At 41.2% G+C, this 26,698-nt stretch overlaps 1 protein-coding gene across 4 annotated transcripts in view; it reads left to right on the forward strand.

Annotated features, from left to right (window-relative positions):
• DYNC1LI2 (dynein cytoplasmic 1 light intermediate chain 2) overlaps nucleotides 1–25,259 on the forward strand; it is a 26,913-nt gene extending 1,654 nt beyond the window's left edge. For 3 of the 4 annotated variants that reach the window (XM_017832279.1, XM_017832281.1, XM_017832280.1), the window contains exons 4-13: nucleotides 5,879–6,109; nucleotides 12,399–12,565; nucleotides 12,817–12,910; nucleotides 13,449–13,584; nucleotides 13,904–14,015; nucleotides 14,670–14,729; nucleotides 15,415–15,456; nucleotides 15,885–16,002; nucleotides 16,948–17,064; nucleotides 22,276–25,259. In XM_017832279.1, the coding sequence (XP_017687768.1) occupies nucleotides 5,879–6,109; nucleotides 12,399–12,565; nucleotides 12,817–12,910; nucleotides 13,449–13,584; nucleotides 13,904–14,015; nucleotides 14,670–14,729; nucleotides 15,415–15,456; nucleotides 15,885–16,002; nucleotides 16,948–17,064; nucleotides 22,276–22,382 (1,184 nt within the window). In that variant the 3' untranslated portion in view covers nucleotides 22,383–25,259. The remainder of the gene's footprint in view (nucleotides 1–5,878; nucleotides 6,110–12,398; nucleotides 12,566–12,816; nucleotides 12,911–13,448; nucleotides 13,585–13,903; nucleotides 14,016–14,669; nucleotides 14,730–15,414; nucleotides 15,457–15,884; nucleotides 16,003–16,947; nucleotides 17,065–22,275) is intronic. The other variant, XM_017832282.1, reaches the window with a different exon arrangement.
• The last annotated feature ends 1,439 nt before the right edge of the window (nucleotides 25,260–26,698 follow it).

Raw genomic sequence — 26,698 nt, forward strand, 5'->3', positions numbered from 1 at the left:
CACAGCCAGGGTGAATTCCCCCTCCTGCCCTTCTGGCAGCTCGGCCTGTGTGTGAGGAGAAGGTCCCCTTGGGCAGCTCTGGGATCCATTCCCTGGGAGAGGAGATAGCTTTGCTGATGTTGACTTTGTAGCAGCTCTAATGTCATTTGCTGTGGCTACTGTGGAAAGAAAGTGATACATCCTGAGAACTGAATTCTGGTGTGGATTTCTGAGCTCAGGGTCTGGGTGTTTTCTTGTGGGGGCTGTTTGTGGAGTTTTGGTTGACTGTAACAGATGTTTTGTTAGAGTTGATTGAGTGAAGAACAGAACTCAGAACTAGTATTTCCTTTGCTCAAGTTGGAGCTTATCTCTTTACCCCTTGTCTTTTTGTTGCTGTTGATCATTGCTTGTCTCTGCTGTATGGGAGGGAGACAATGACAAGAAAACATGTCTAATGATCAGAATAGTCCTATTTTTGGGAAGTTGGGAGGCAGGAAGAGATGAGAATTGAGTTTATTATCTTTGCTCCTAAATGTGCCTCTGCTTGTCTCATTTTGGACAAGCTGCCAGAGACTCAACTCCTTGGGTTAGTTTGTCTTTAAAAAGGGGAATGATATTCATGAGCTCCTTCTGAGTTTTGAGTGCAGAGGGAAGCAGTGATGGTGGTTCATCCCTGTTCCTGAAAACAAGTGGACTAGGAAGCTCCTATAATGGTATTTTGGAGCTGGAGATGTAGTGAGTCTTGCAGGAGTGATGAAGTGCCATATGTGACTGTTGTTATGGAGATGGGCCCTGCATTCATGTGGCAGGAAACTCTTTGGATACTAAGTTAGGCACAATGAGAGGATGAGTACATTGCCTGTGTCTTCTGTGGCCTCCTAATCTTGCAGTTCCTAAAAATCTTTTGGGCTGTAATTTGAAGTGCTGAGCCATTCATGGCCCCTTCAGGGTCTGGGTGTCAGTGCCTTCCCTCCTGCACAGTCTGCTTTAGCTCGGTGTGAACACTTCAGGGGGAAAAAGCCCTATGATTAGCAGTTAAGACAGCCTGTGTCATCAGGCTTCTGGCAACTTCAAAGGAGATGGTATTCTAAGTAGAAAAATGCTTGCTGTGCTGTTTTTCCTGGTGTTATCTATCAAACCTCAAGTGTGTCCCTACTTTGGAAATATTTTGTGGCTATTCCTGAGTATCTGAAAGTGATAACTGTTTGGGGTGATTAGGAGAGGCCTGTCATGAGAACTCAGGCAGCACTAGCAGGGAAAAAAGAGACCTTTTTGACTGACTTGCAGACTCAGTGAGAGAATTCAGGTCTTCATGCATCCTTCTAATGGATGTGTTAGGATCTAATAATACCTCCCTTTTTCCTTTCTGTCTCATTAGTGTCACTCGCAAGCAAAATAAATAGCAAAGTGGGTCAGGACCTCCCAGCAGGCTGAGATAACACTCTTCCTTCTCTAGGACAGGTTCAGATTTGGTTTTTAAACTCTGTGTGCTTCAGATGTGTGTATGCTCAGATATGGATTTGGGAACAAAGGCTGTATAATCGACCCACAATTCTTGGAAGCCACGAGGAAACTCAGGACAGGCATTCAGGAGCTCACTGCCAGATAGGGGGGGTTGAGGGTATCTACATTTTATTATCCCCCAGCCTATCCCTGACCAGACCACAAGGATTTCCAGGGCTGTCAGATCAACACTGGTAGCTGAAACTCTGTAGTGGCATGAGAAGATCTTCTCAGCTTCTTTCCCAAGTGGTAGAAGATTTGTTTGCTCTCTTTGCCTTCCACTCTTCTGAAATGAAGAATAATATTCTGTCAAGGAGAAATATTTTAGTCATAGTGCTGAGTCATTATCTACCTCCCACCTCCCTTTGGAAATCTTAAGAAAAATCTGTGTTGTTTCTTATCCCATCACTCCCCCCTTCCTCTTTAAGGGTTATTTGAACTTGGCTTCTCCTACATTTAAAGTAGAATTTCTCTAGATTGCCGGATGCACATCTTAGTTTACAGTTACTTTTGCCCTAAGGATTAAGTTCTTTTTAACTTGTAGGGGATTTAAACTAATGCACAGAAAGCACTTCTTTCTTGAAGGGCCCCTGTGGCTCATGCAGTAACTTTTTGGTTTTCTCTGTCACCTGCTGGTTTCTGGGCAGTGGCCAATGCTGGTCTAATAATCAGAGTAGTCCTATTTTGGGGAAGGTTGGAGACAGGAAGGGATGGGGAGTAAGTTTATCTTTGCCCTAAGTCTGGAAGTGTTTTAAGTCTGCTTGTCTCATTTTGGCTGTCACATGGGTGGCCAAATGCACATGGTCCCTGTGTCGGCATCCAGCTGCTCCAGGTCTGTCAGGTGCTCCTGGTTCAGTGTGACATGCTCCTGGTTCAGTTCCCCAGGGCTCAGAGGAACTTAAAATCCAAGTCTGCTATTGAATCTCTGCCTGAAAAGTCTCTTTCCTGGGGTACCATCCCATATTCTGCCCAAGGCATGTGTTTGAGCAGAGGTTTGGAGGTGCCTGAGAGAGAGCATTCTCCTAAATCCCCAGGTACATTATCCCTGGAGCATATGGCAGCTCCTGCATACACCACCACTGTCTGGAGGAAAGCACTTATAGCACTGGCTGGGAAGTTAACTTGGGATATTCTCTGACTTGGAGCCCAGGCCTGAGAGCCCTCAGTTAATGGAATTTCTCAGGGAGTGAGGCTGGGTTTAATTTTTGCCCGTCTTTGTGATGAACAGATGTTTTGTGTCTGTGCTGGTTAGTCTGCTTTTGAGAACTGAGAATCTGAATTCGTAGGAGGTAGAAGAGAAGCCCTGCATAATTTCCTTAAAGGCCCTGTGTTTGTAGAGGAGCTTTCAGGATGTCTTGCAGCGACGGGGCAGAGTTACACTGAGGATGTGCAGCAGAGCAGTGAGCCAGCCAGCCTGGTGGGTCAGCTGGAAACTACAAACACCACAGGACTTTCTGAGCTGCCTCAGATTGCAAATGCAACCCAGCTGTCCTGACTGTGCCAGGGAAGCTGAGCCACTCTGCTGTTGAATTCTTACTTGTAACAGAATCAAGCAGTCTTGAGTTTTGCCTCAGGTTTGGACTGGCCTCACTCATATCCTACGCATATTCCAGTTGAACTGGTTGTTCCACATTGAACCAAGTCTTGCTGGTACACTGGTTTCTAATGGGAAAACTGTCTTTTTTGTCAACATCTTTAAAGTGGTTCTTTTGAAAGTTTTCTCCTTTTTTGCTTCTCTTCACAGCTTGGACAAGGGATATCTAATTGTGCCTTTGGAATAAATGCAGATGCAGTTGCAGTTCACACAGTCCACCATCTGCAGTAAAATTCATCCAAGTTGGCAAATCTTTTTCACGACTAAAGGGATAATGGGGTATTGACAGGACTTAGAGATGTATTTTAGCAGTAATAAGTAGCACCTGCTTTTCCAGCAGGATCTGGTAATGGTTTGCTCTGTTTTGGTGTCTCTTGTCATGGCCACTATGAAGGGACCAGTTGTCATTCATTACTAATCAGGAGCTTGATGTGGTGCTGACAAAGCTGACTTTGCCATCAAGTCCTTGCCAAACTGTGAGCAACCAGTGTTTTGAGGGGTGTTGTATATTTTAGCAAACGTCAATCACAAGACATATCTATTTCCTGTAAGAAAGGAGCAAACCCTTTCCTTTTCATGCAGTGTTACATGTTTTGTTAAAGTACATTTTAATGTGAGTGACAGGCTTCCAGTCTTCCTGGCAGATTGGTTTCATTTGAGTGATAGTTTCAAATGCTTTCTAGTTCCACCTGTGTCCCAGTTCCAGTCTGCATTCCAGGTGTTAGGCAAAAATGAAGTTCTGAAGAGGGACAAAGGTGTTTAGCAAACAAACCCTTAGATACTGGCTATAAAGAGTGACTTAGAAGCTGTGAATTAGGATATTTATTCATTTTTGTTACTTGCCAAGGTGTGAGAGTCTTTTCTGCAATCCAAGCACTCCCCACAGGAGAATCCATCAAAGTGCTGGTCAGAGCTGTAAACTTTGGTGAGCTGTAGGCAGACTTAGTTCTGTTTTTAAGTTTCATTCATGCTCCAAGGAGACAGTTGGGCACAGACACAGTTCATGTCTATTTATAGCCTTTAGCTCACAGAAGGCTCACCGGGTGTTTATTCCCTGGCAGGTTGCTGTGTTGGGAATGTGCAAAGGAGGTTTCTAGAATGCAGAGTGTAACAGTCCTGCCCAGATGTTTCATTACTGTTGTGTGATGGAAAATGTGTAAATGGGTTCACATTATGCCCCACCTTGCTTTCTGTTTTCCAAACTTTTACCAGGCCCTCCCTCTATCTTCAGAGGTCTTTGACAGCTTTAGATGTGAACATCTAGTGCTGTGAGAATCCCGTGGGACACCAGTGGGATGTGTCCTGAAGTGGGGGGAGGAAGGGGGAACAGTGCTGAATATGCATTTCTTGGATGCACAGGGATTATCCCAGCTGTTTTCTGAGGGGTGGGTCTGAGGTGTGCAGGTGGGAGTGAGAAGATCTGTAAGTTCAAAGTGTGGCTGTGCCGTGTTTGTGGGATGGCTGATGTTGGAATGTCTTAGGACAGCCCAACAGAACTTAAGTAGGAGCAGAACAAATCCCGAGTGAAGACTGCTCATGTGCAGCTTCTTGATGTAACTTGGCTGTTCAGGAATTTTACCCAAGATCTGATTAAAGGGGTAGTATGTATGTGTCTGTAATCTCTTCTCCTTCCAGATTTCTTAATCAAGCTCTTTTCTGGAGCCAGGAGCATCCTGGTGGATTGCTTCCTAGAATTAAGTTATGATAGCCACGGTAACTGGATTTATTTTGAGAAGTTGGAAGACTCAAGGCAGGGAAGTACAGTGAGGCAGCATAATCATGAAGCTCAGTAGCTGTTTTGAAAATCTGGGTTCTGCAGTGATTGGTTTGCAGATCTGTCTATTCAAGAATTCACATGTGTGTGGTGCAAGAGAGAGACTCACTGTTCCCTCTGCGTAGTGGAGTATGGAGAATACTTAGGAAGGGGTACTAGGAAGAGTGTAGAAGATAGAAACAAAAAATGGATAGAAACAATGTTTCTTTTCAAGAGGAAAAATTCTGAGGATAAAGTAATTGAATTTTTTTTTTTAACGTGGACAGAACTGGTTGTTCACAGTATCTGATACATCATTCCTGGATGAAACTTCATTTTCAGTTTTTGTGTTCTTGCCAAGAGTTCTGTTTTGGGGTAAAATGCCAGCTGATCCCATTTGAACAAAAAATGTCCAGCCAATATTAAAACACCTGGAGGAGAAACACAAAAGCTAAAATCCCAAGTCATTTCTCTGGTACTCATCCTGTGAGGAGCCTGCAAGTAGTAGCCAGAGTTAAGTCAGTGTGAATTAAGAGCAGGAGCACAACCTCCTTGGGTAGGTTTAAGTTTATCCTGTGTTTGCTCCTCCCACTCCTGTGCTAGAAAGCTAAGCTGCTTATTGCTTGTATCTTGTTTGCAGCTTATTTCTGGTGGGAGATGTCTCCAGAGTGTTAAACCAGCTCATGTGTCTGGGGGACACCTCGGGCAGGTGCCCCCTTCAGCCCCACAGCTTGTGTCATGTCCTCTGGTTTCACTTGCGTGGTTCAAATTCAGGCCTCTTGTGCAGGATTTAAAAGCAGTTGTGTCAGCTGTCCTTAGGAAAAGCCCAAGAACAGGAATTATTTTTTTTAAGGAAAATATTCTGAACCAAGAAATGAAAGTATCTGCTGAGTAATGTAGGTATGTACATGTGGACCTGTCTTAAAAACAAACAGCCTGCTGGGAGCTGGGCCTTCCATTTAACACTAATGCACTCATCTGTTTAAGCCTAGACTAGCAAAGCCAGGCCTTGGCCACTGCTGAGTTACAACTGCACCTTTTCCTTTCAGACCACACTCGCTGTAACGTTTGGATCCTGGATGGAGACTTGTACCACAAAGGGCTGCTGAAGTTTGCAGTGTCTGCAGAGTCCCTGCAGGACACCCTCGTAGTGTTTGTGGCAGACATGTCTAGACCTTGGACTGTTATGGAGTCTTTACAGAAATGGGCCAGTGTCTTGCAAGAGCACATTGATAAGATGAAGATTCCTCCAGAAGAGATGAGACACATGGAGCAGAAGTGTAAGTCTTTACATCCATGTATTCTTGTTCTTTTTTTTTTTAATTAGCTCCTGCTCCTTTCTTTTATAATGATAGATTTCCTTGGATGAGTGTTTTGAGAACGGGTTGGATAGGAATGACTTTGAAGTTGTCACAGCAACTCTAATTCAAATAGACTCTATTTGAACAACTCTTCCAGTTTTTCTGTGCTGACAAAATATCAGGTGAATTATTGGTCCACATCCCATGCAATAATGAGATTTTGATAATTTGGGTTTTAGAAAGGGCAATTTTAAAAAATAACTCCATAAAATGACAGATTCTCTTCTTTAAAAATGGTGACAAAATTCATTAATGGGGTGAGGTGTTTGCTTTCCTGCTTTCCTGTGGTATCCAAGCCAGGTCCATTCCCACACTGTGCTTGTCTTCCAGAAGGTCTCTTTGCCCTTGTTTGTCTCGGAGCTCAGACTGTGACCCTGGTCCAGCTAATTGGCTCTCACTGCAGCCATTCCTACCCTGTGACTTCAGGAATGTTGTATAAATTAACCTTCTTTCCTGGCATATCCATGGCAGGACAGAACCTGGCATGGCAAGCAGTCATTGCTGCAGTATTCTTTCCTTCAGCTGCTTTTTTTCCCTAAAATAGTTCTGAATGTTTCTTGAATTTTTTCTGTTTTCATATTGAATTACTCCAAAATAAATTCCTTCAGTGGAAAAGCCCTTAGGAACGTGCATTCCTGTTCAGGTGAAGTACAGATTCAGGCTGATCCTTGCTGGTTGGGGCTTTTGTTCTGGGCTGGCTCTCTGTGCTGGAGTGTGTAAACCTTGCAGATGCTGTCTGGTGTATTCCTGAGGTTCCCTTTAGGGATCAGTGTGATCTCTTTGGCCTGTGAGCCTTCAGGTGTATTTGTATAGCTGATATCCTTTCTGAATGTTAAATATTATGTTCCCAAAAGCCTTGTGCCTACAGCATACCAGCTAGAGTTTAAACTTAAAACCACCTGGGTTTGATCATCAGGTTAATATTAGGGAAGAAAGTAAAATATGACAGTTTTGAATGGAAAAAGTTCTGGGGTTTTTATGGGGGGGGATTTTTTTGGGGAATGGGAAATTGAAAGATAGTTCTAGTATCAAAATATAACAGTTAAGTCAACTTGCACTTTTCTGGCACAGAAAATTTTATGGAAATCCAGATAAAGGTGGAGTTTGTGCACTTAAATTTTAGTTTTGAGAAGTGTTTCAGCCTTCACTAAGAGTGCACTCTGTGCAGGAGCCAGTTACATCCCTGGCAAAGCTTTAGTGCCACGTCTGAGGAGCTTGGAAGACTTTTCAATAGCAGCATTTTAGAGATATCTGAAATGCTGTAGGAACTCCTGGTTTCTTTTGTGCCCTGGTGGAGTGGAAGCACAGGCAGGGTTGGGAGGTGCTGAGTTCCCCACGGGCAGAACTCTGCTGCCATCCCCTGATTTTGGGCTGTGTCAGCACCTCAGTCACTCAGGGCCCCGATGTGCCCAAACTTCCATCCTGCTCCTGTTCCCAGGCACTGTGCAGGACACTTGTGTCACCTCAGATTCTTGTCTTCTGCCTTCTGGCAGCCTGTCCCTGAGGCTGGGTGTGTGCCCAGAGCTTTGGCCATCCTGGGAGTTCCCCTCCCAGCCCGTGGTACCTGTGGCAGTGCTCAGGCCCTGGCACTCCTGGCCATCCACAAAGCTATACCAGCAAAGTGCTCCTTGCTGAAATGCTGCTGCCTGTGCTTCCTGAGGAAAACTGCCCCTTAGAACATGGACAATCACTGTGGTGCAATAGCCCAGATATGTAAAAACCAGGCTACTAAAGTGCCTGTGCAGAGCAGGCAGCCAGAGCACAGGAACAGAGTACAGAGAGGTGGGATGTGCTGAATCCATCCCAGTAAACCCCCCTGCACCAGGACACCACGTGGCTGGAGGTGTTTCCTGCCTTCAGCAGAGCCATGTTCCCTCCCTCCTGCTCCTGCACCCTTTGTGGCCCAGCTGAGTGGCTGCAGAGCTTTCCTTGGCTCTTACACCACAGTTCTTGCCCCTGGAGAAATGCTGTCCAGGATTATCCCAAACTGCTGCTGGGTTGTTCCTTCTCCGCTGCCACGGTCTGAAGAGCTTCCAGAAACTCTGTTGGCTCCCAGTTCTCCATGGAGCTGGACTTTGGACTGCTTGGCTTTGCTCTCAGGGGTTGTGGGGCCTTTCTCCACCCAGCCCTTGGTCCTGTGTTTGCTCTTGGAGATACTGACTCTTGGCCTTCTGGAATATGAGAAACTTCCCTTTTGAGTTAGAGCTTCCAGAATGGGAGCAGGACACAGGTGGAAACAACAGGCTGCCTTGAAAGGAGTGGAATTGTCCAGGATATACCAGGAGTCTGTCTGCACTCCTGTCACTGAGCTGCTCTGGAAGTTCCTTGCTAAAAGCTAATGTGAATTCACATACATAATGTCAAATATTCTAATTTAATTCAAGCTCAATTATGATAAATCATTATTTAAATAACACACATTTGAATAATTATTTCAGGGAATATGTAAATTTTGCCTTCCTATTTAAGACAGCAAAGCAGAAAAGACAACTGTCAAGAATCCAGAACTGCAGAAAGGAGGTGTACTTGTAAAATGGTGATTATACTGATGTCCTCTGGAGCATTTGAAGCTAAAGAATTGAAACACAATAACATATTTTTCTGAAAATTAATTTAGCTTGAAGGGGATACTATTCAGTTTCAGACTGTTTACCTTTTTTTGGTCTGACATACAGCTGAAAGATTTCCTAAGATAAAAGAAACTTAGGTTGCCCAGGCATCTTTTGCCTAGGAATTCTTTTCACAAGACTAAAATTTATGATCAGTAAAGATGGGGCACAAAAAAGCTAAAAGGTGTGTGAATTGATTGTGAAACTATTTACTGGATTGTAAATAGGGAATGGTTGTCTCAGAAAAATATTCTGCATTTTTCTTATACTCCTATTCAGGGCATTTAGGATCTACCTAGTTAAGTAAGTTGGAGTGTTTGCTTCCATTTCCTCGTTGCAGTTAATCAGTACTCCAGGCCTGAGGATCTGATTGTTTCTGGATCAAACCTAAGAATAATTGTGGGTGCTTTCTGGTGGTGCTTCCAGTGATTGCATGTCAGGAGCGTTCAGCTGTTCTGTTGGAGTCACCTTGCAGTACCTTGGCTAAATAAGCAGTAACAGGAGAACAAACTAGGTTGCTGGAACCTTGCTTTCATTTGCTGTGTTAAATGTAAAACCCTAAAACTCTAAAAGCCTGGATAAGCCACGAGTTTGGTAGATCAGTCAGTGTGATTTCAATGGAATGCCATCACCTGGGGATAGTTTTTTCATTCCTAGTGCTGATAAGGAGCAAAATGTTACTGATTTGTCAGATGAACAGTTGCTTTTCTGGCTTCCTATTTTATGGCCATCATCTTATGTGTATTTCCTGTTCAGAAACCTTAAACCAAAGTCACTGTCTCCTACTTCTTAATAAAGAGTTACTTTCCATACCCCACAGAATTCCTTAATATGCATTATGTGGAGGAGCAAATCTTCACAGCCTGCTAGAGAAAAGGGAAAAGATTGTACAAGTTGTTTGGGCACACAAGGAAATTTGTCCATTAAAAGCTTGAGGGTGGAGATCAAGTGAGAAATGGAATCCTCCTAAAATGGGAGGTCTGGATGAAGTATTAAATTGCTGAGTGTCAGAGAAACACTTCAACTGCAGTGAGCTGCTTTATTAACTGCTTAGAGTGCAGTGTTTGACAGCACTGGGGGTACAGGTTTGCTTGGACTTAAGACTAAATTTTGAATGGGAATGGGGGTTGAATTAAAGACTTGAAGTGTTTAAAAGCCTGTTGCTGACAGCCACTTCCACTTGTTTCTGGATTAAAGTGGTTTCCCTGTGTTCAAGGTGCAGTAGTTGGAGGTTCTTACTATGGCTTTGACCCTTTAATTCTGGTAGGTATTTGTTCAGAGCATCAGCAGATGCCCTTGTGGACTAAAGCTGAGGGTTGGGTTCCATTTCTCAGTCTCTGTCAGGGGTCAGTACCAGTCCATGGGTGTTATTAGCAATCCACACAACACTTCAGCTCCACGGGGAAGGTTTTTCCCCCTCCATGTGTGGATCACCCAGAGTGAGGGATGGCCTTGGTGGCTGCTCTGGTGTGGCTGTGGTTTGGTACCCCTGTCTTGGGGAGAGGGAAGAGTTGGAAGTCTTGGCTCTCTAGGACTGTGGTTTCAATCCCATTCAGCAGAAATCCCTGAGGATTTTCCATCAGACTTCTGACGTTTCTCCTGTTTAAATTAGGAAAATTCTCGGGACATCTTGAGTAATGTTTTGTATTATGTTGTCAAGTCTTACTGTTTTCAGGAGAGGCTTTTATTTCCCAAATTTGAAGGGGTTTATGCTACCAAGTATCTGAGTAAACAAAAGATTTTTTTGCTTTGATATGAACAAAACCTGGGAAATGAATATTGTCTGATTACAGTGCTGTAGTAAATTGAGAGCAGTACTGTCAAATATTCTTTTACATATGACTAAGTCAGAGGGGCTTATCTGAACCATTGTGGGAGTGGTAAATGGTGACTCTTTTAACTGCTGTGATACACTTCTCTTCAATAGGATTTTTCTATTCTGAGGTAGAAAGAGTCTGAGTAATAGTAAAGTTAATAAAAGTAAGTAAGTACTTAAAGCCCTTTTCTATTAAGTGTGCTGGAATGAATTTGCTTTTGGTGAGATAGGCAGTACCCACCTGGAATGTGCAGAATGTACAGTGGAATTGTGATCTGCCTTTGCTGAGGGTGAAGCAGTCCTGGAGGGAAGCATCTCTCTGAGCACTGCTGTTCTCTCTCCACCAGAAGGCACTGCCTCCCCACCTTTAAAATCAACTGCAGGCCATTGTTTTTAATTTCCTTGGACGGTGGGTTATATTGAATTGGTGATTGGAAGTCTTATGGTCTGTATTTAGTTTGAGGTTTTAAGCTTTTCTCTGGACTAGAGCTCTCTTCTTTTCCACAAGAATCACACAACTAAAAACTGTAGATTGTGCAGCTAAAAACTGTAGATTGTGCAGCTTTGAACAGGAGTGTTTTTCTGATTTGCTCTTCCTTCCACACCCCCATCTATTGCAGGAATGGTTCCTATTTTGAAAAGGTACAGTGACTTCATTTTGCAAGGTTTGTATTAGAAACTTCCCTGAGGTTTTACACTTCCTAAAGCTCGGCAGTATCAGCTGGCCTGCAGTACCTGGCACAGGGAGGAGGCACTGAATAGACTCCCTTTGGGACTGGGCTGGGGATGGGTGGCTTTTTCCAGGTGTTTTCCTCACTCTGCACACACTCAGTCTGCTCCCACTGTTCCTAAAATAAAGATGCCTTCATGGGAGCAAATCATGGAGTGTGCTTGGCTCGTTCCTTGTGGGTTCCTCATGGTTGAGGGAGGAGCAGGAGGAGGCTGCAGGTGGGATTGTCACCTGAGGGAGAGTCCAGTGCTGTGCCTGGGAACACACTCTGGACACAGATTTACCTGCTCTGGGGCTTTCACCCTGGAAAAGGGCATTAAAGCTGTAAATTGCAGCCCAGTTTTGATAAAGCATGGGTAGGGTCACAGTGCATTTCCAGATTGGTGTTAATACTGTTCCTTAGGTGCTGCAGGATTTGATAGTATTCAATATTATTGGGACACTCACTGTTGCCATAAAATTAAAATTGAAAACCTAGAAAGCACCTGGTTTCCCCTGGACCCCACTGGAGTTTTCCAGAGCACAGCTGAGTCTCTGAGCTAACCTGTAGATGTCCTTGGGTCTGTTTTTGTGCAGTGTAGGGTTTATATTTCTAGCACTGGCTGCCTGCAACAGAAATGCAGAGTAATAGAAACTTAAGTAATGACTTTATAAGAAAAAGTGGCTGTTTCAGCTTCGTGTTCTCTGGGTACATTTACATTTTCACCACTCCTTCTGCCAAAATAGGTACAAATTGCACTGAGCAGAGGCTGTGTTGCTAAACTACATTTATGTTTTCTTTTGTCAACTGCCCCTAATGAAACATTGAGGAATGTGCATTTGTATGTACTACAGCTCTTGCAGCTCGTTTTGATTATTTGTAATGGCTCCAAACTCCACCTGATTTAGTTTGCTGTCAGTTTTGATGGAGGAGGATTGTTGTGTTTGAAGGGGCAACAGGGCTTAACATGCATTCAGTTCTCACCTAGTACAAAAATAAAAAAAAATTGAGATTAATTATGGTTTAAAAAGAACTCCTTCCTTTGTTGTACCCTAAGATCTCTCTCTTTATAGTCATAAAGGAGTTTCAAGAGTATGTAGAACCTGAAGAAGGCTACCAGGGATCACCACAGAGGAGAGGCCCTTCTTCTGGCCAGGAGGATGAACACGTTTCTTTGCCCCTTGGAGAAAATGTGCTGACCCACAACCTGGGGATTCCTGTGCTGGTGGTGTGTACAAAAGTGAGTTCTTCCTTCTGTTGGCTACAGTGGAAAAGTTTGATTCCTTTTCTTTTAGAAGGCATACTTCCTACAGACATGCAGAATGAATTCTGGATTAATAGTAACACAATTTATTTTATCTTTTGATTTATCGATGGCATTTCAAAACCAAAGGCTCAAAGTAAATGTGATGTGTGTGTAATATTAAAGATGATATTTTGAGATGTGCTGGGATGAAATGGTTGTTTTTTCTGGTTTTGTTTCCCTCCCAGTGTGATGCAGTGAGTGTACTAGAGAAGGAGCACGATTACAGGGAAGAACACTTTGACTTCATCCAGTCACACATCCGGAGGTTCTGCTTACAGTGTATCCTTCCTGTGCTCAAGAGATTTGCTGTAATTTGGAAGCAACAAAATATGATTTAATGTGAAATTGCACATAAAGTTAATGCAAGAAATTGCACTTCAAGATTAGTGTGTAGTGTGTGTTGTTTTGAAAATATTGAGAGATGTATAAAATCGTTTACAGTTTTTAAATTGTGCATGGGATTGGGAGGTTTTATTCCTTTGTCTTACATTTTGTGAGGTGGTTTTTCTTGGTTTTCCCCTCAGAATTTGCAATTCTCATGTAAACCTGAGGTCTCAGCAGTCTCTCAAGTGTTTGACTTCCCAATTTAAGTGCCTGGGAGGATGGATGGCTTTTGTGTATGTCAAAGAAAAACATCACGAGTCTTGTCATGTTATATCCCCTTCCTCTCCTTGAGTATTAACTGGCTCCAGGTTTTGCCTTGAACTACTTCTCCAAACTAAATCTAGTATATATGAGTCTATAAACTCCTGTTTTGAAATTATTACTATAATTTATTAACTGTATCCTACATAATTTTCCTTAAATAGCTACTCAGATGGGGCTGCCTTGATTTATACATCAGTTAAGGAGGAAAAGAACCTTGACCTGCTGTATAAGTACATTGTACATAAAACATACGGTTTCCAGTTTACCACACCTGCCTTAGTGGTAGAAAAGGATGCAGTTTTTATGTAAGTCACTTGTGCAGGCAGCACGGCTCCACCTTGTTTTCCTAAGCACTTCATGTGACATGTGTATAAAAATAACCTGAATGGTTTGTGGTGTTTAAAAGCTTCATGTGTCAGTCTTGTGAAATCCCCAGTTGAAAAAACAATTTAGTGCATATTCCTTGGGTTACTTGACTCAGGGTATTATACCTTTGGAATTCAGCTGAGAATGAGGACTGACCTGTAAGAAAATGGCCTTATTTAAGTAGAGGGCAGTCAATAAATGGTCTCTGTAGAAGAGCTTTTTGTGACTGAAAAGGCAAAGCTTTCCTCCTTTTTGTAGACCTGCTGGTTGGGACAATGAGAAGAAAATTGCCATTTTGCATGAAAACTTCACAACAGTAAAACCAGAAGATGCATATGAGGACTTCATTGTAAAACCTCCTGTAAGAAAGGTAAAAAGGGGTGAACTCTTCCCTGCCCCCCAGCAAATAAGTGCAGTTGGCTTGAATGCCTGCTAATGACTGTTACTATTGAAAAACTCCAAATATAAATGCAACTTTTTTTTTATAAATCCAAACGTGTGAAACATCAGGCTTTCATTACCTAGTTATTTAAAATACTGCAATCATATTCACCTTATTGAATGAAAGGCGGTCCAGAAATATTATATTTCAGATTATACCATTTTTGCATGTGTGGGGCAGAAACACTTCTAGAAAATGGCAAATTCTGTTTTAGGACCTCAGCAATTTCCCCCTGTACACACAAGGCACTGAGGTTACAGTGTAAAGGCAAAGCAAGGTGGCCTCAGGACTTTGAAGAGATGCTGGGGTGGCTACTTACCAAGTGCTCATCTTTCTGGGATCTTTCTGCCCACAGGCTGGCAGCAATGTTAGGCTGCTTCAATATTTTTTATCTTACTTCTTTTTCTTTTAATGACAATTTCTTTAATATTGTTATTTTAAATGTGAAAGAAGAGTTAAAAAAATGGAAAGAATGGTCTTAAAGATTTGTCTCTCTCCCTTCCCCTTTGATCACAAAAACATAAACAAAAGTTACAGTCATTTCAGTTTTTACTTCTAATAACAAAATGTTTTGTCCAACAGTTAGTCCATGACAAAGAGCTGGCAGCAGAAGATGAGCAAGTATTTCTTATGAAGCAGCAGGTAAGAATGGAAGAATAAAAATAAGTCCTTACTATGTAAGATTTCACTTTAAGTTCTCTGTGGTTATTACCTCCAGTTTTTCATCTCTCCTTTAAATCACTTGGTAGCTGTTTTTCAGCTGTGCAAATTCAGATGTAATTGTGCAGTAAGACTGTATTTTCACAGTAAAAATTATGGCCACTTATCTTGGCAAGGTGAAAGGAAGATATGGTGAGAACAGAATAGTTTACATGTCGGGGGGAAGAGGACAATTTGGAATTTCACCACATAGTTGTATTGATCTGTACAATATAAATACTTTTAAAACCTAACGTCTGAACATTGCAGTTTTCTTCCAACCAGAGGCTTGAAAGACTTCAAGGTGTCAAATTTGGCTGTGTAGTAACTTGTTTTTTTTCTTTACTGCTCTATTGTTTAAATGCCTAGTAATACTTTCCTCTTGATTATAAATATCCTGGAGGTTACAGACTGGGGTGTCTGTGATTCTGGCTTAGTGTTCTGAACTGGCTGTATAAGACAAAGGACCAAAGCTTATTTATTCATTGTAGCTCAGTCCTCTAGAGATAGAACTGGGAAGTATAGAAATATCAAAGAGGAATCCTGTAAATATCAGGCAAAAAAATCAGTTTTATCCCTTTCTATTGTCTGAAATGTATTTAATACTCTTATTGTGTTGTTGTTGCAGTCATTCCTTGCCAAACAGCCAGCAACGCCTACGAGAGCATCAGTAAGTAGATCCAAGGAAAAGAGTGGGAGGTGTTTTGTTTCCTTCTAGGGAAAAGGGAATGATTCTAATCTGTAGAGGTTCATTTTTTAAATTTAAATATAACCTACATAATTTCCCCAAACTGCAGAAAGCAAATAATAAGGCAGTACTTTAAAATGTTGCTTATAAATTGCTTCATTCTAATTCACTGTGGAAACGTAGAAATATCTGATGATTATTGGCCTGAAATATTCCTACAGTGATTCAGCCTCTCTTTTAGTGGGGCACATCCCCAAAGGTGTTTTGGCTGTTTGTTTTCTTTCTCCAGTGTGCAGCACTGCAGCGCTAATATAAAGGTTGAAAAAGTCATTTGTATGTACTGTTACATTTGCTTCATATAACTAATCCATTTAAGTTCCCTAATTAGTATGATTTGGACTTTTTTTAAGGAATCTCCTGCAAGAGGCCCTGCAGGATCCCCAAGAACTCAAGGCAGAGCTGGTCCTGCCAACGTCCCCAGTGCCTCACCAATAACATCAGTTAAGAAACCAGATCCAAATATTAAAAGTATGAATAAGCATTTTACTGTTTTAAGCATGTGTTACTTCCCTGAAAAAAAGAATCCGAGTCTGTAGAAATATTTCTGAATTTAATCACTAATGGTATAGTTAGTTAATAACAGAAATGAATTTATGACATAATTCAGGTTTGATTTTTTTTTTTCTTCTCTTGTCATTTATCTGACTTGAGTTAGAGCTCTGTTCCTGCCAAGCAGTCAGACAGAGATCAAATATATTGTGATTTCCTTCAGTTGCCCATGTACATTTAATGTGCATCAGTTGGATTATTAGTTTATACTTCATATCACTTATCCTGGAATCCACAGTGAAAGCTGTTCCTCCAAAGCCTCTCTGGAATGTCATTTTCTGGGGCAGATAAAGTCCCTTGGCAGTGACACCTTGCCCTGCCTCAGCCCTGGGATGCAGCTCCATCTTATTGAGGGCTTTCTTTCCTCTCCATTGGCAAAGCCAGTGTTGATTTTTGTTTTTGTGGTGCAATACCTCCCTTACAGGGGTAAAATGCACTTCTGGGTCCTGTGGCATTGCTGGATTTCCAAGTTCTGATTTATGGGAAGTCCTGTGGCATGAAAGGCTGCTCTGGAACATCTGTGCAGTTTGTTAACGGGCTTGTCAATGTTTGAATTGCACAGCCATTCTTAATACTTTTATTCTTGGCTTCTACATTTTGGGAAAACCCCAAAAGCACACAAATATTTAGATTAAAATTTGATGACCCCCCCCCGAAAAGCGGTAACATGCTTTCAGTCATTTCTGACTTTGCCAAAGTATGCAAAGGAGCAGTGTCTTTACACTGAGCAAGGACAGACTCTCATATCTGAGGCTTATTTCCTTGATCAATAAGAGAGTTGTATTTATGTATATGAAAATAAGTGCTGTCATTTACCAGCTCTGAGTGCTCTGTGTGATATAAACATATTTGGTTTTTATTTAGACAATGCTGCAAGTGAAGGTGTCTTGGCTAGTTTCTTTAACAGTCTCTTGAGCAAAAAGACTGGCTCTCCTGGAAGTCCTGGTGCTGGAGGAGTGCAAAGCACAGCCAAGAAATCAGGTATTGGACTTGTTATTGCAACTTGTTTTGCAGATTTATAATATTTTATTTGGCCCACATTGCTCTAACTGGGTGTACCTTTTACACTGGTCAGTCAGACCTTGACAGTGGCAAAGAACTAAACTACTGCAACATCACAACTCCAGGGCTTCTCTTGAGCCTGTTATGACTCGAACATTTGAGTGAAGTTGTACTGCTGGGATATCAATAACATTTGAGTCTTGATCATACTCAAAAAGTGATAATTTCGTTTTCAACTAGAGAATTCCTGCCTTTCTTGACACTTTGCTATTGCTTGAAGGAGATGCAGTTTGTTGGATTTGGACTGGAGTTAGCAGTGAAACTATTGAAATCTCTCCAGAGTTCAAGTTGAAATGAATTCTTATGACAGCTTGAAGTTATTCTCTCATGAATTATTCAGTATTTGTTGTGATCTAACACAGCTGATAACACTGATCAGGTAGATTCAGTCTGTGCACGTGCCTGGGACTGCACTGGGTGAGATATGTGGGATAAGTCATTGCACCAATTTAGGGGAATATAAAAGAAACCTGGTACCTCTACAGACCTCAGTGGTGTAAAATACATGGTTATTCCACCTGAAATTAGAAATGTCCTACTTTGATTATTTAACTGTTTCTTTTCAGTACTGGTGTTGCATCACAGGGAGTGTTCAGGAGCTTTCCTTCCAGAGTTCTTTCACTACTAAATTATTGATAGACCCCAGGGTGGGGAAATGATGTAAACTGTAATGGTGATGCCAAGCCCACAGTTCCTCCTGCTGAGAGGGAAATGTAAGGCTCAGGCAATCTGAACTGGAAATGAAAAATATTTGATGCCAGCCACACTGATGGTGTGTCAGTCAGAGACCCAGAGCAGCTGGACTGTGGGTATTGGAACAGAAAGTATTCCTGCAGAGGGGAAATAAGGATTTTTTTAAAATTTTTTTAATATTTTTTTTAGTTGGGAAAGGTTGTATATGACATTCCATGCTCTGAAAGCTCAAAGATGGCTAGAATTTGACTTAGAGCCAGTAAGGTGGGGAGGGTTGTGTGTTTTGTTTTAGCATGATGAATTCTGAAATTTGTCTTTATTATAATAAATAAATTTAAATATAACAATAAATTTTTTGTATTATATATTATTTACATAATATTATTGTATCTGTGTTATAAAAATACTTCACTAATTCTTTCCTAATCCAGAGTGCCCTCTTCAGTTAAACACTGAAAGGTGTCCCCTGCTTCTTCAAAGGCAGCCTTGTATTGCTACTGACCACAGTGTCAAATTAACTGGTTTCATAGAAATAGAATTAGAAATGTTTTGTATTATTCCATCTATGTTTTTTTTCTGAAGCAAAATCAGATGTTGGGGAGTGCCTGGGTAGTGATTAAAAAGCAAACAAACTCTGAAATCAAAGCCGTGATGTCATGTCTCCAGGAAGCTTATTCCAGTACTTAATAGCTTTTTTTTTTCCCCTCTTGTACAGTCAGTCTTTCTTCATCCCAATACTATTTGTCCTGTTTGAGGGGAGCTGGAGATCAGTGTGGCCCCTTTGTCTTCGCAGCATTTGAGAGCTGTTGCCATTTGCCTGTGACTTTTGGCTGGGCTACAGAACCAGACCTGTGTGCAGGATGTGTTTTTATGGCTCTGCCAGTTCTCCCTGGCCTGTGCTCAGGTGCCCTTTTGTTTTGGTGCTCAGGGATGAGGGTGGTGTCAGACAGGGCTCTGTCAGCCCCGAGCAGGGGCCCTTCCTGTGTGCTGCAGACTGTGCTGCTGTTCAGACATCTCTGTGACACTGGGGTTTGTCATCTCTGTCATACTCATCAGGACTTTTTATAACAACTCAGCCACTTTAGTACATTTGCTGCCTCCTGGGCAGTCTGTCTCAAAAGTCCTTTCCAGTCTGTCTCAAATTACCTCAGTGTTTCAAAAGGTTGTATGTTTGCTTAATCACTGTTTGCCACTATCATTATGCACAACTTTCATAATTTATATAAATAACTTCTTTCCTCCAATCCTGTCTTTCAAAATCCTTTGTTGTCCCTTCAGGCTGCTTACCTGATATCTGATATCTTCAACAGTTGGACAGGGTAGGTTGATAACAAAAGTATTGACCAATACTGTGGATAACTGATGGGTAATTTTATGAATTAGAATACATGATTTCTCTGAAATACCAAGGCTGGTTTTTTTCCAGTTTATTTATATGAAGGTTATGTGAGATGTGATATCAACCACTTCTCCCTTCTCCACAGGACCTGTTACCTGTCATAGAAAAAAACTTGGGTGGCTTGACAGAACTTGTTGGTAATAGATCCATGTTGATTGTTGTGCTGTTTGTAAGCACCTACAACTTAATTGCAATTTCTAGAAAAATCACTAGAGTAAAAACTAACTAGTCTGTCTCAGGCTTTACTCTTTCCTCTTTCAGTCTTCTAGAACATCATGTGCCTTCCAGGAGTTTTTAAAGATAACAAATGGCTTTGTGTGCCCTTTTTATTTACTTTTTTTTCCCCTTGTGTCAGCATTAACTTCTAATTTAAATAGGTCATTTATCTCCTGAAACATCTAGAGACAGCAGTCATGCATCCTGTCTTAACTGTCTTGGGTTTGTTAGAGACTAAATTAGCCAAATTAGTCTTCTGCTAGAGACTGAGCTATTTTCCTTATTAGTTTGTTCTTCCTTAGTTCCCATCACTGGCTTATCTTCCCTTGAACATGAGTGATTAGCACATGGCATGCAGCACTCCAGAAACATCTCATTGTAGATATAACTGGTGCAGCAGTTCTCTTGCTTGGGTGGAAGGACTCTGAGTGCTCTCAAGGTCTCAGCTGGCTTTTCTTGACTGCATCAAGTTGGCAGCTCACGCTCATCCCTGACTTTGGGAACAGAACAGAGGCTTTCGCTCCCCAGTGTGCCTGTTCCCCCTCAGCTGCTGTGCTCACACCTGATGTGCAACTAGTGGGAGATTTACCTTTCCTGAGGAGGTAAGGGCTCCTGGTGTTGGGATCTGAAAGCTCCCAACATGAGTAGCTGGTCATCACTTGTTCTCCTGTGGAGGAGCTGAGGAGAATATCTTGGAGAAAGCCTTATTTACAGCAGCACCCTCTGTGTGAGTAAATGTGCTAGAATTGTCTTTGTAGGCATTTTAAATGTCTGAACTGTTTAAAGAGCCCTAGGTTTGCAGAAAGTTGATGACAAAAATATTTAGCTTTAAAGAGACCATCTGCTTCTCTCGTAGCTATGAATATCCTGAGGGTGAAATGTTGAGATTCTGTCACAGGATGAGAGAGACATTGTGGATCTCAGCATCCTGGTCAGCCTAATGATGGATTGGTCTCTGCTCTGTTAATCCTTACCTGAGAGAACTCTTATCTGGGCAGATGCTGCAGTGTCACGTCCATTTTTCATGCTGTGTAATTCCTCAAGCCTCTTGTTTGCCTTTATATTTCTGGGCTGTCTCTCTTTGATGTCTAGACCGTGATATTTCAAAGAACTTCAACTGGTAGTTTCTGTGGTGGATTATTTTGCTTCACATTGTGTTCTAGACTTAATAAGGTTTCATTTATATTCACAAGAAGATTCTTGCAAATTCTAAGGTTGCCTTCCACCTGCATTCCTGTAAAGAGCTGGGCTCGTCTGCTCTCACTCTGACCCAGCAAGGGAACCATGGAACTGTGCAGGACACATCTGACTGCCCAGGGCCTTCACCATCCCTGACAGATCTGTGGGGAACCTGGAAGCCAGGTTCAGTATCACTGATCCAGAACTGAGGGCAATTTTTATTGGCTTAGGAACAGCTCCTTGTGTTCCTCCTCTGGGAAAGGTGCTCCCCTGCCCTGGTGGTGAAGGGGTGGGTGGGGTTATCCCACATCCCCCTGAACAGCTTGGAATGCCCTTCCTGCCCAGGCTGAGGGATTTCAGGACACAGCTGCTTGGTGGGATTTTGGGAGGCTTCAGGATCCAGTTCATCCAGCATAAAAAAAACCCTCCAGTTTTTTAGATCTACTTTTGTTTAAGCAAGAATTTTGTGTGGGTTGTATTGTCTTAGGGTTTAGGATTTTTTAACTCCAAGGTACCATTAGTCTCCATGAAAGTGTTTTGCATTTTAAGTTCTGTTATAGTTGATGCACTAATTCTTAAATTCTGTTGAAACACTCCTACTCTGAATAGGTGCTGTTAAGAGTGCTATGGCTTATGAGTAGTGCTTAAGTCTAAAACCTTCATAGTGAAGAAAGGTACCCTTTTAACTTGGCTATGTCTTTGTACTTTGGAAAAAAACACTTAAATCTCTAACAGTCAAATCTTGCCTTCTTAATGTTTTCAGCATGTACCCTGGAAAAAATCCACCTAATATTTCACACACATTTGAGCTGGAAAACAGATGCTTGTTAAATTCTTTGGCTATGTAAGGAAGCTGTACATGGTTATATAATCTACTTTTTGTCTAAAAATATAGCTTTTTAATCTTAAATGCTTGTATGCTCCACACATTAGGATGTATTGTTCCAATTTCAGTGATGAATTTGTCTGTGGGTTTATAATTTTCAGAATGATAGAAGGAAGCTGATGGTTCAGTTAGGGAATTGTTCAAAAGTTTGGAGTCCAGTATAAAAATGTAAGATATGCCTTTCCATGAAATGCTTCAGAGGGTCTGTTTCCAATCGAAGAAGTCCTTTGAAATGACTGCTTGGAGATACTACATGAATATGCAATTCATGTCCCCTTTTTTAACGGGGGAGTTCTTCCTGTTAGTTGTTTAATACTTAAAGTGCAGCAAGTTCAAGTGCAACCAAAGGTGATTTTTTGGTAGCAGGTGTCCCACATATCTTATGGGTAAAACTTGGGTTTAAATAAAGTCCTTGCTGTCAGTGCTAATAATAGAATTGTGTATGGTTAGGTTTTATGGAAAATCCTAAATATGGTTATTTTTAAAATGTTATTTGCCATAAAACATATCACAGGTATTTCTGTGCTTTATGCTGCTGTAGAATTCAGCATTTCATCTCTTTTTAAAGTGACTTAAACCTTAGTATTTATCAGTCTTTACACAGGCAACACCCTGTATTGTGCCATGTCTTGGGGAGGTGCCAAAATAACGAGAAATAAGTAATATCTTGTCATATAAAAGTGATTTTTATGAAAACTTTACGTATTGGTTAAAACATTTAACTAAAATTTGACTGCTCTAACCATTTTCTTTTTAGGACAAAAGACAGTTTTGGCAAATGCTCAGGAGGAGCTGGACAGGATCACTCGGAAGCCAGACCCCATGGTAACAACAAACTCTCCTCCAGCAGAGAATGAAGCTTGATAGCACGTCACAAATGCATCTGTAAATGACCAAATAACTATGTATAGTGATCTGATAAGACCAGGAATTTTCTGCTATGGCAGATGCTATCAGTTTTCTTGGGGCAGGGGAAATGAGCTTACTCCATCATTGCCTTGTCCCAGTCAAAAGTGCACATTCAGGAAGTTTGCATATAAAATCCCTCTGTATAAGATAACCATTTAGAGTTTATATAGGGCAATTCTTTTGGTTTGGAGGTAAAGCAGGTGCAGCTGCATTTCCTGTTGTGAAGAACACAGAGAAGCAAAATGGAGAATTCTTTTCAAAGTACTACTGACTGCACACGAGGCAAGGAAGAGCAATGAAACCTTCTTTCAGAGTTACTGGAATTGGCTACTTGTATGTTTGCAAATGCATTGTATTCTGGGAGTGGTGGGGGTGGTGGTGCAACAGCATTAATTAGGTGAAAGAAGCCTAGGTAGGGGATGGACCCTGTAAGGGGCAAAGGATTTGGGACAGCGAGAAACCAGAATGTTGGATTGACTGGAGAGGAGCAATGTTGTTAAATCCTGTGTTTCACACGGGGTAAATAGTCACTGTTTTTAAAAGACTACTTTACATTGGAGAATTCCAGGCCAAACACTAAGAACCATGGGAATTTATTCTTGTTATAAATCTTGTTTTAGTTTTTAAAGAAGTCTTAAGAGTGTGGATGCCCTTTCTGGTGTAGCTAACAAAGGGAGAAACTAAACTTGTTTAGATCCAAGTGCCTGGCACAGTGTGTGATGTGTCTTTAGAAGGTGCTTGAACTTATTGTGCACTGTAGTACAAACAGTCACTGTTTGGTTTTATTTTAAAAACAGTAGTTTGGCAGTTTGTATTTAATTTTAAATCCTGTTTTCTGATAGCTTCTGCCTTTTTTTATGCCAAGAGGCAAGCCTATGAAGAATGGTGGGTGACAGATCATTTTCCCATAATGAAATGTGCTACAGAACACTCTCAGTCATTTTTTTTTCTTACTTTTTTTTGTAACTAAATCTTAGCTACCAAGCTAAATTTGATTCCTGCCTTACACCTCTGAAGGTTTTTAAAAAAAACTTTCAAGGCCCTAGTTCCAACCACGTGTGCTGCAGGTGCAGCCAACTCCAGTCGTGACAGTAACCTGGAAAGGATGAATGTGTAGGGACGGACGTGCTGAAGAAGTGGGTTTCTGTTTTCTTTCATGTAGCATTTCATTTGGAAAGATGGGCTGGGGGTGTCCCTGTTGCTGTAACAGAGCTCTGTCCATGGTCACACAAACCATCATTCTGTCAAAGCAAACAAACTGCTCTGGTTACTGAAATGGCACTTTGATTTTATACACAGTATGCTTGTTTTACATGGACACACTACCAGAAATTAGAGATACCAAGCATATGCTGTGCTCTTAATGCTGAAGGGAAAAACCACAATTTGATTTATACAGAGTTTACTTTTTATTGATATGAACTTGTTGTACTAAATCCAATGTCTGGATATAACTTCCCTAATATATATTGTTACTTAAATATACAGAACTAGACTGACCACTAACACAGTGCTGGGTGTTAACCTCAAATCCTGTGTGACATCAAGAGGCTGTTCATGTAAGTCTGTCTAAACACTTAGGAAGCTAAGAGTATTTACTTGCCTCTTACAAACATTAACATGAGTATGTTACTTGTGCCAGTTTTTTTTTTTTTGAAAATACTATATTTTTCTTTTTTTTTTCTTTTTTTTACTTTTGTAATAAACGGTATGACCTGAAGTTACACAGCTGTCTAGATCACAGTTAGACTAAGCCTGGGGCTGGGGATGTGGATGTACTTGCTGGTGTAACAGGTGCCAGTTGCAAGTTACCACACCAGAAGTGATTACACACTGTCCTCCTGACACTGAGAGCTGAGATTGGAGACCAAACCATCACAAATTGGACAGGAAAATGGAAAAAGTGTGTGATTGGAAAGGGATACAGTTTGAAAACTTCAGTCTGAAACTGCCTTTTTTGTCGTCTAACCTGATAAGCACTTTTCTAGCAATATGGCTAAAACTTAAAATTGAAGTACTTTCCAGATCTGTAAAAGTGTTAAATATACTAAAATGGATCAAAACTGTTGATGTATAACTTACCAGCTTTGCAGAAAGACAAAAGAGAACCAGATTTCCAGTTTCTAATTGCAAGTGAATGCTCCTAGTTTATTGAAGAGAGTTGTAAGTAATGTAGCATCCTGTGGTTGCCAAGGTCTGTGGGCTTTGGGGAGCTGCACAGTTGTTATTCTGGTATCTTCAAGCATTGGAACCAAAGGCCAAATGCGAACAGCCTTTACATTTTCAAGTGAAACTTCATTTTATTTGCAGATACACTTGTATGGTAGACTGTTTAAACTATTATATGCCTATATTTATATGCATTATAGTGACTGCATCTACTGTTCATGTTTAAACTATGAAAACAAAAGATGAAAGCATTCAACTTGAAGCAAATAGAAAAGTTTAAAGATTGGCCCTCCATAAAAATGCTGTGATTATGCTGCTTGATTTTAAGTTTGCACTTTTTTTTATTGGCATTTAAAAAAAAACCTGTTTAAACTGAACAGAATTTCGTATTTTATTTAATTTAACTACGTTGGAAGTGACTGCTCTGTACATCGTGAACTTAACAATATACATGCTGTAAATGAAAGTTCACTGTCCTGTATACTAAGTTTATTGGGGTTTTTTTTCCAACTTACAATTAGGACTGCAAATGTATGAACAAACCTTAGTCCAGTTGTATGGCTTTAACCAGGTGCAGTCATGTGGAACTTTGCTTTCTAGTGCTGGCAAAGCGAGGACGTCTTTAATTACTGGCTTCAATAAACATGAATCCAGACTGCTTTATGTTCTTCTTTGGTGTTGTTTGTAAGATCCCCCTTCTGGAGCTGTTTCTGTGGGAGCAGAATCTGGATATATGGAGCATAATGTGGGAGCCCTGAGAACAGGAGCAGTAAGTTGGTTTGTGCAGTTGTGCCCCTCAGTAACAGCTTCCTGTGCTGGGGGTTGGTACCAGCCCTGGCCAGGGCAGGACTCACTCCAGGGAAACCCAAGGAGTTCAGAGGCTGTGTCCCGTGTCAGGGAAGCAGAGATGTGTCCTGACAGCTCACACCCCACAGCTCTGCCAGCACAACTGCTTTGGATGCAAAGGAATGGGTTTCATGGCAATGGGGAAACAGTTGGATATTTTACCAGCTTCAAAAGTGAACCTTCTAACATATTGTGTAGAATGCTGTTCCCAAACACAGCACTGGTCCTAAATTTGCAGGATTAAAGTCCAGGTCATGAGAAGTTTGAGGAGTGAATTGCTTGAGTGTTGAAATTCCTTTTCTCTGCCAGTAGCCAAGCTGGGTGTTCTCTCAGCAAGAGCTTCCTGGTAAGCACAGAAAGGGGAGATGTTTAATTAGGATTCTACTTGTTTACTCACTGGTACTTCAGCTGGTTGCTTCTACATTCCCCTCCACAGATTGAAGTCCTAGATATTACTGTTTGTTCAGTCACCCTGCCTCTGAAAAACTAAGCTTTTGGTTTCTAAAATACAATTTCTCTAGAAGAGAATCCTTATGAGGCGATGAAATAACTACCACTTTAGAATTGCCATAGTGTTTTATGTTTCAGTTAGTTCATTAATGTGAAGAATTAATTTTAGTCCCTTTAGATGGGCTTTAGAAAGTGTTTTTTGAGTATATGAAGCAAATTATCTATGATGTTAGTTTGGGAGAAACCCAAATGCAGATTCCATCTTCAGTTGTGCTGAAGCTGAAAGTGCCTTCAGAAAGGTGGTGACAGTGGATTGGATTGAAGAACACCCTTTACAACTCCTAGATTTACTTTGCTGCTGTTCAACTTTAATTTGGGGTTTTTTTCAAAGCTAAATGTCCCCACATTTTTAAAAAATAATTGAGATAATAAGGTTTTGGTGAGGAAAAATCTTTCTGGAGGCTCTAAGCTACTCTTACAAGAGGAATCTTTCACTCTCTGTTCCAAATGGTTGCATTAACCTCTCTGGCTTTTCAGGCGTGGCAGGGCTTTGTTAGAGAATGAACTTCCCAGGTAAGAACCTTTGCTTGAATAAAATAATCAGTTCCTGAGCCTTTGTAGTTCAAATACATCCACGGGACAGGCTGTAGATTATCAGGTTGTTACTGATGACCTGAACAAGACTCCGGGTGTCTGGGTGTGTAGAGCTGAATGCAGTATTTAGTGCCAAACCCAAACTTGTCTGTTATTTGGTCTTTTTAATTTAAAAATAAATAATATGTTCATTGGATAGAGGCAGTTTAACT

Source organism: Lepidothrix coronata, unplaced genomic scaffold (assembly GCF_001604755.1).
Source record: "Lepidothrix coronata isolate B3197 unplaced genomic scaffold, Lepidothrix_coronata-1.0 Scaffold200, whole genome shotgun sequence".
Lineage (NCBI taxonomy): Eukaryota > Metazoa > Chordata > Aves > Passeriformes > Pipridae > Lepidothrix > Lepidothrix coronata.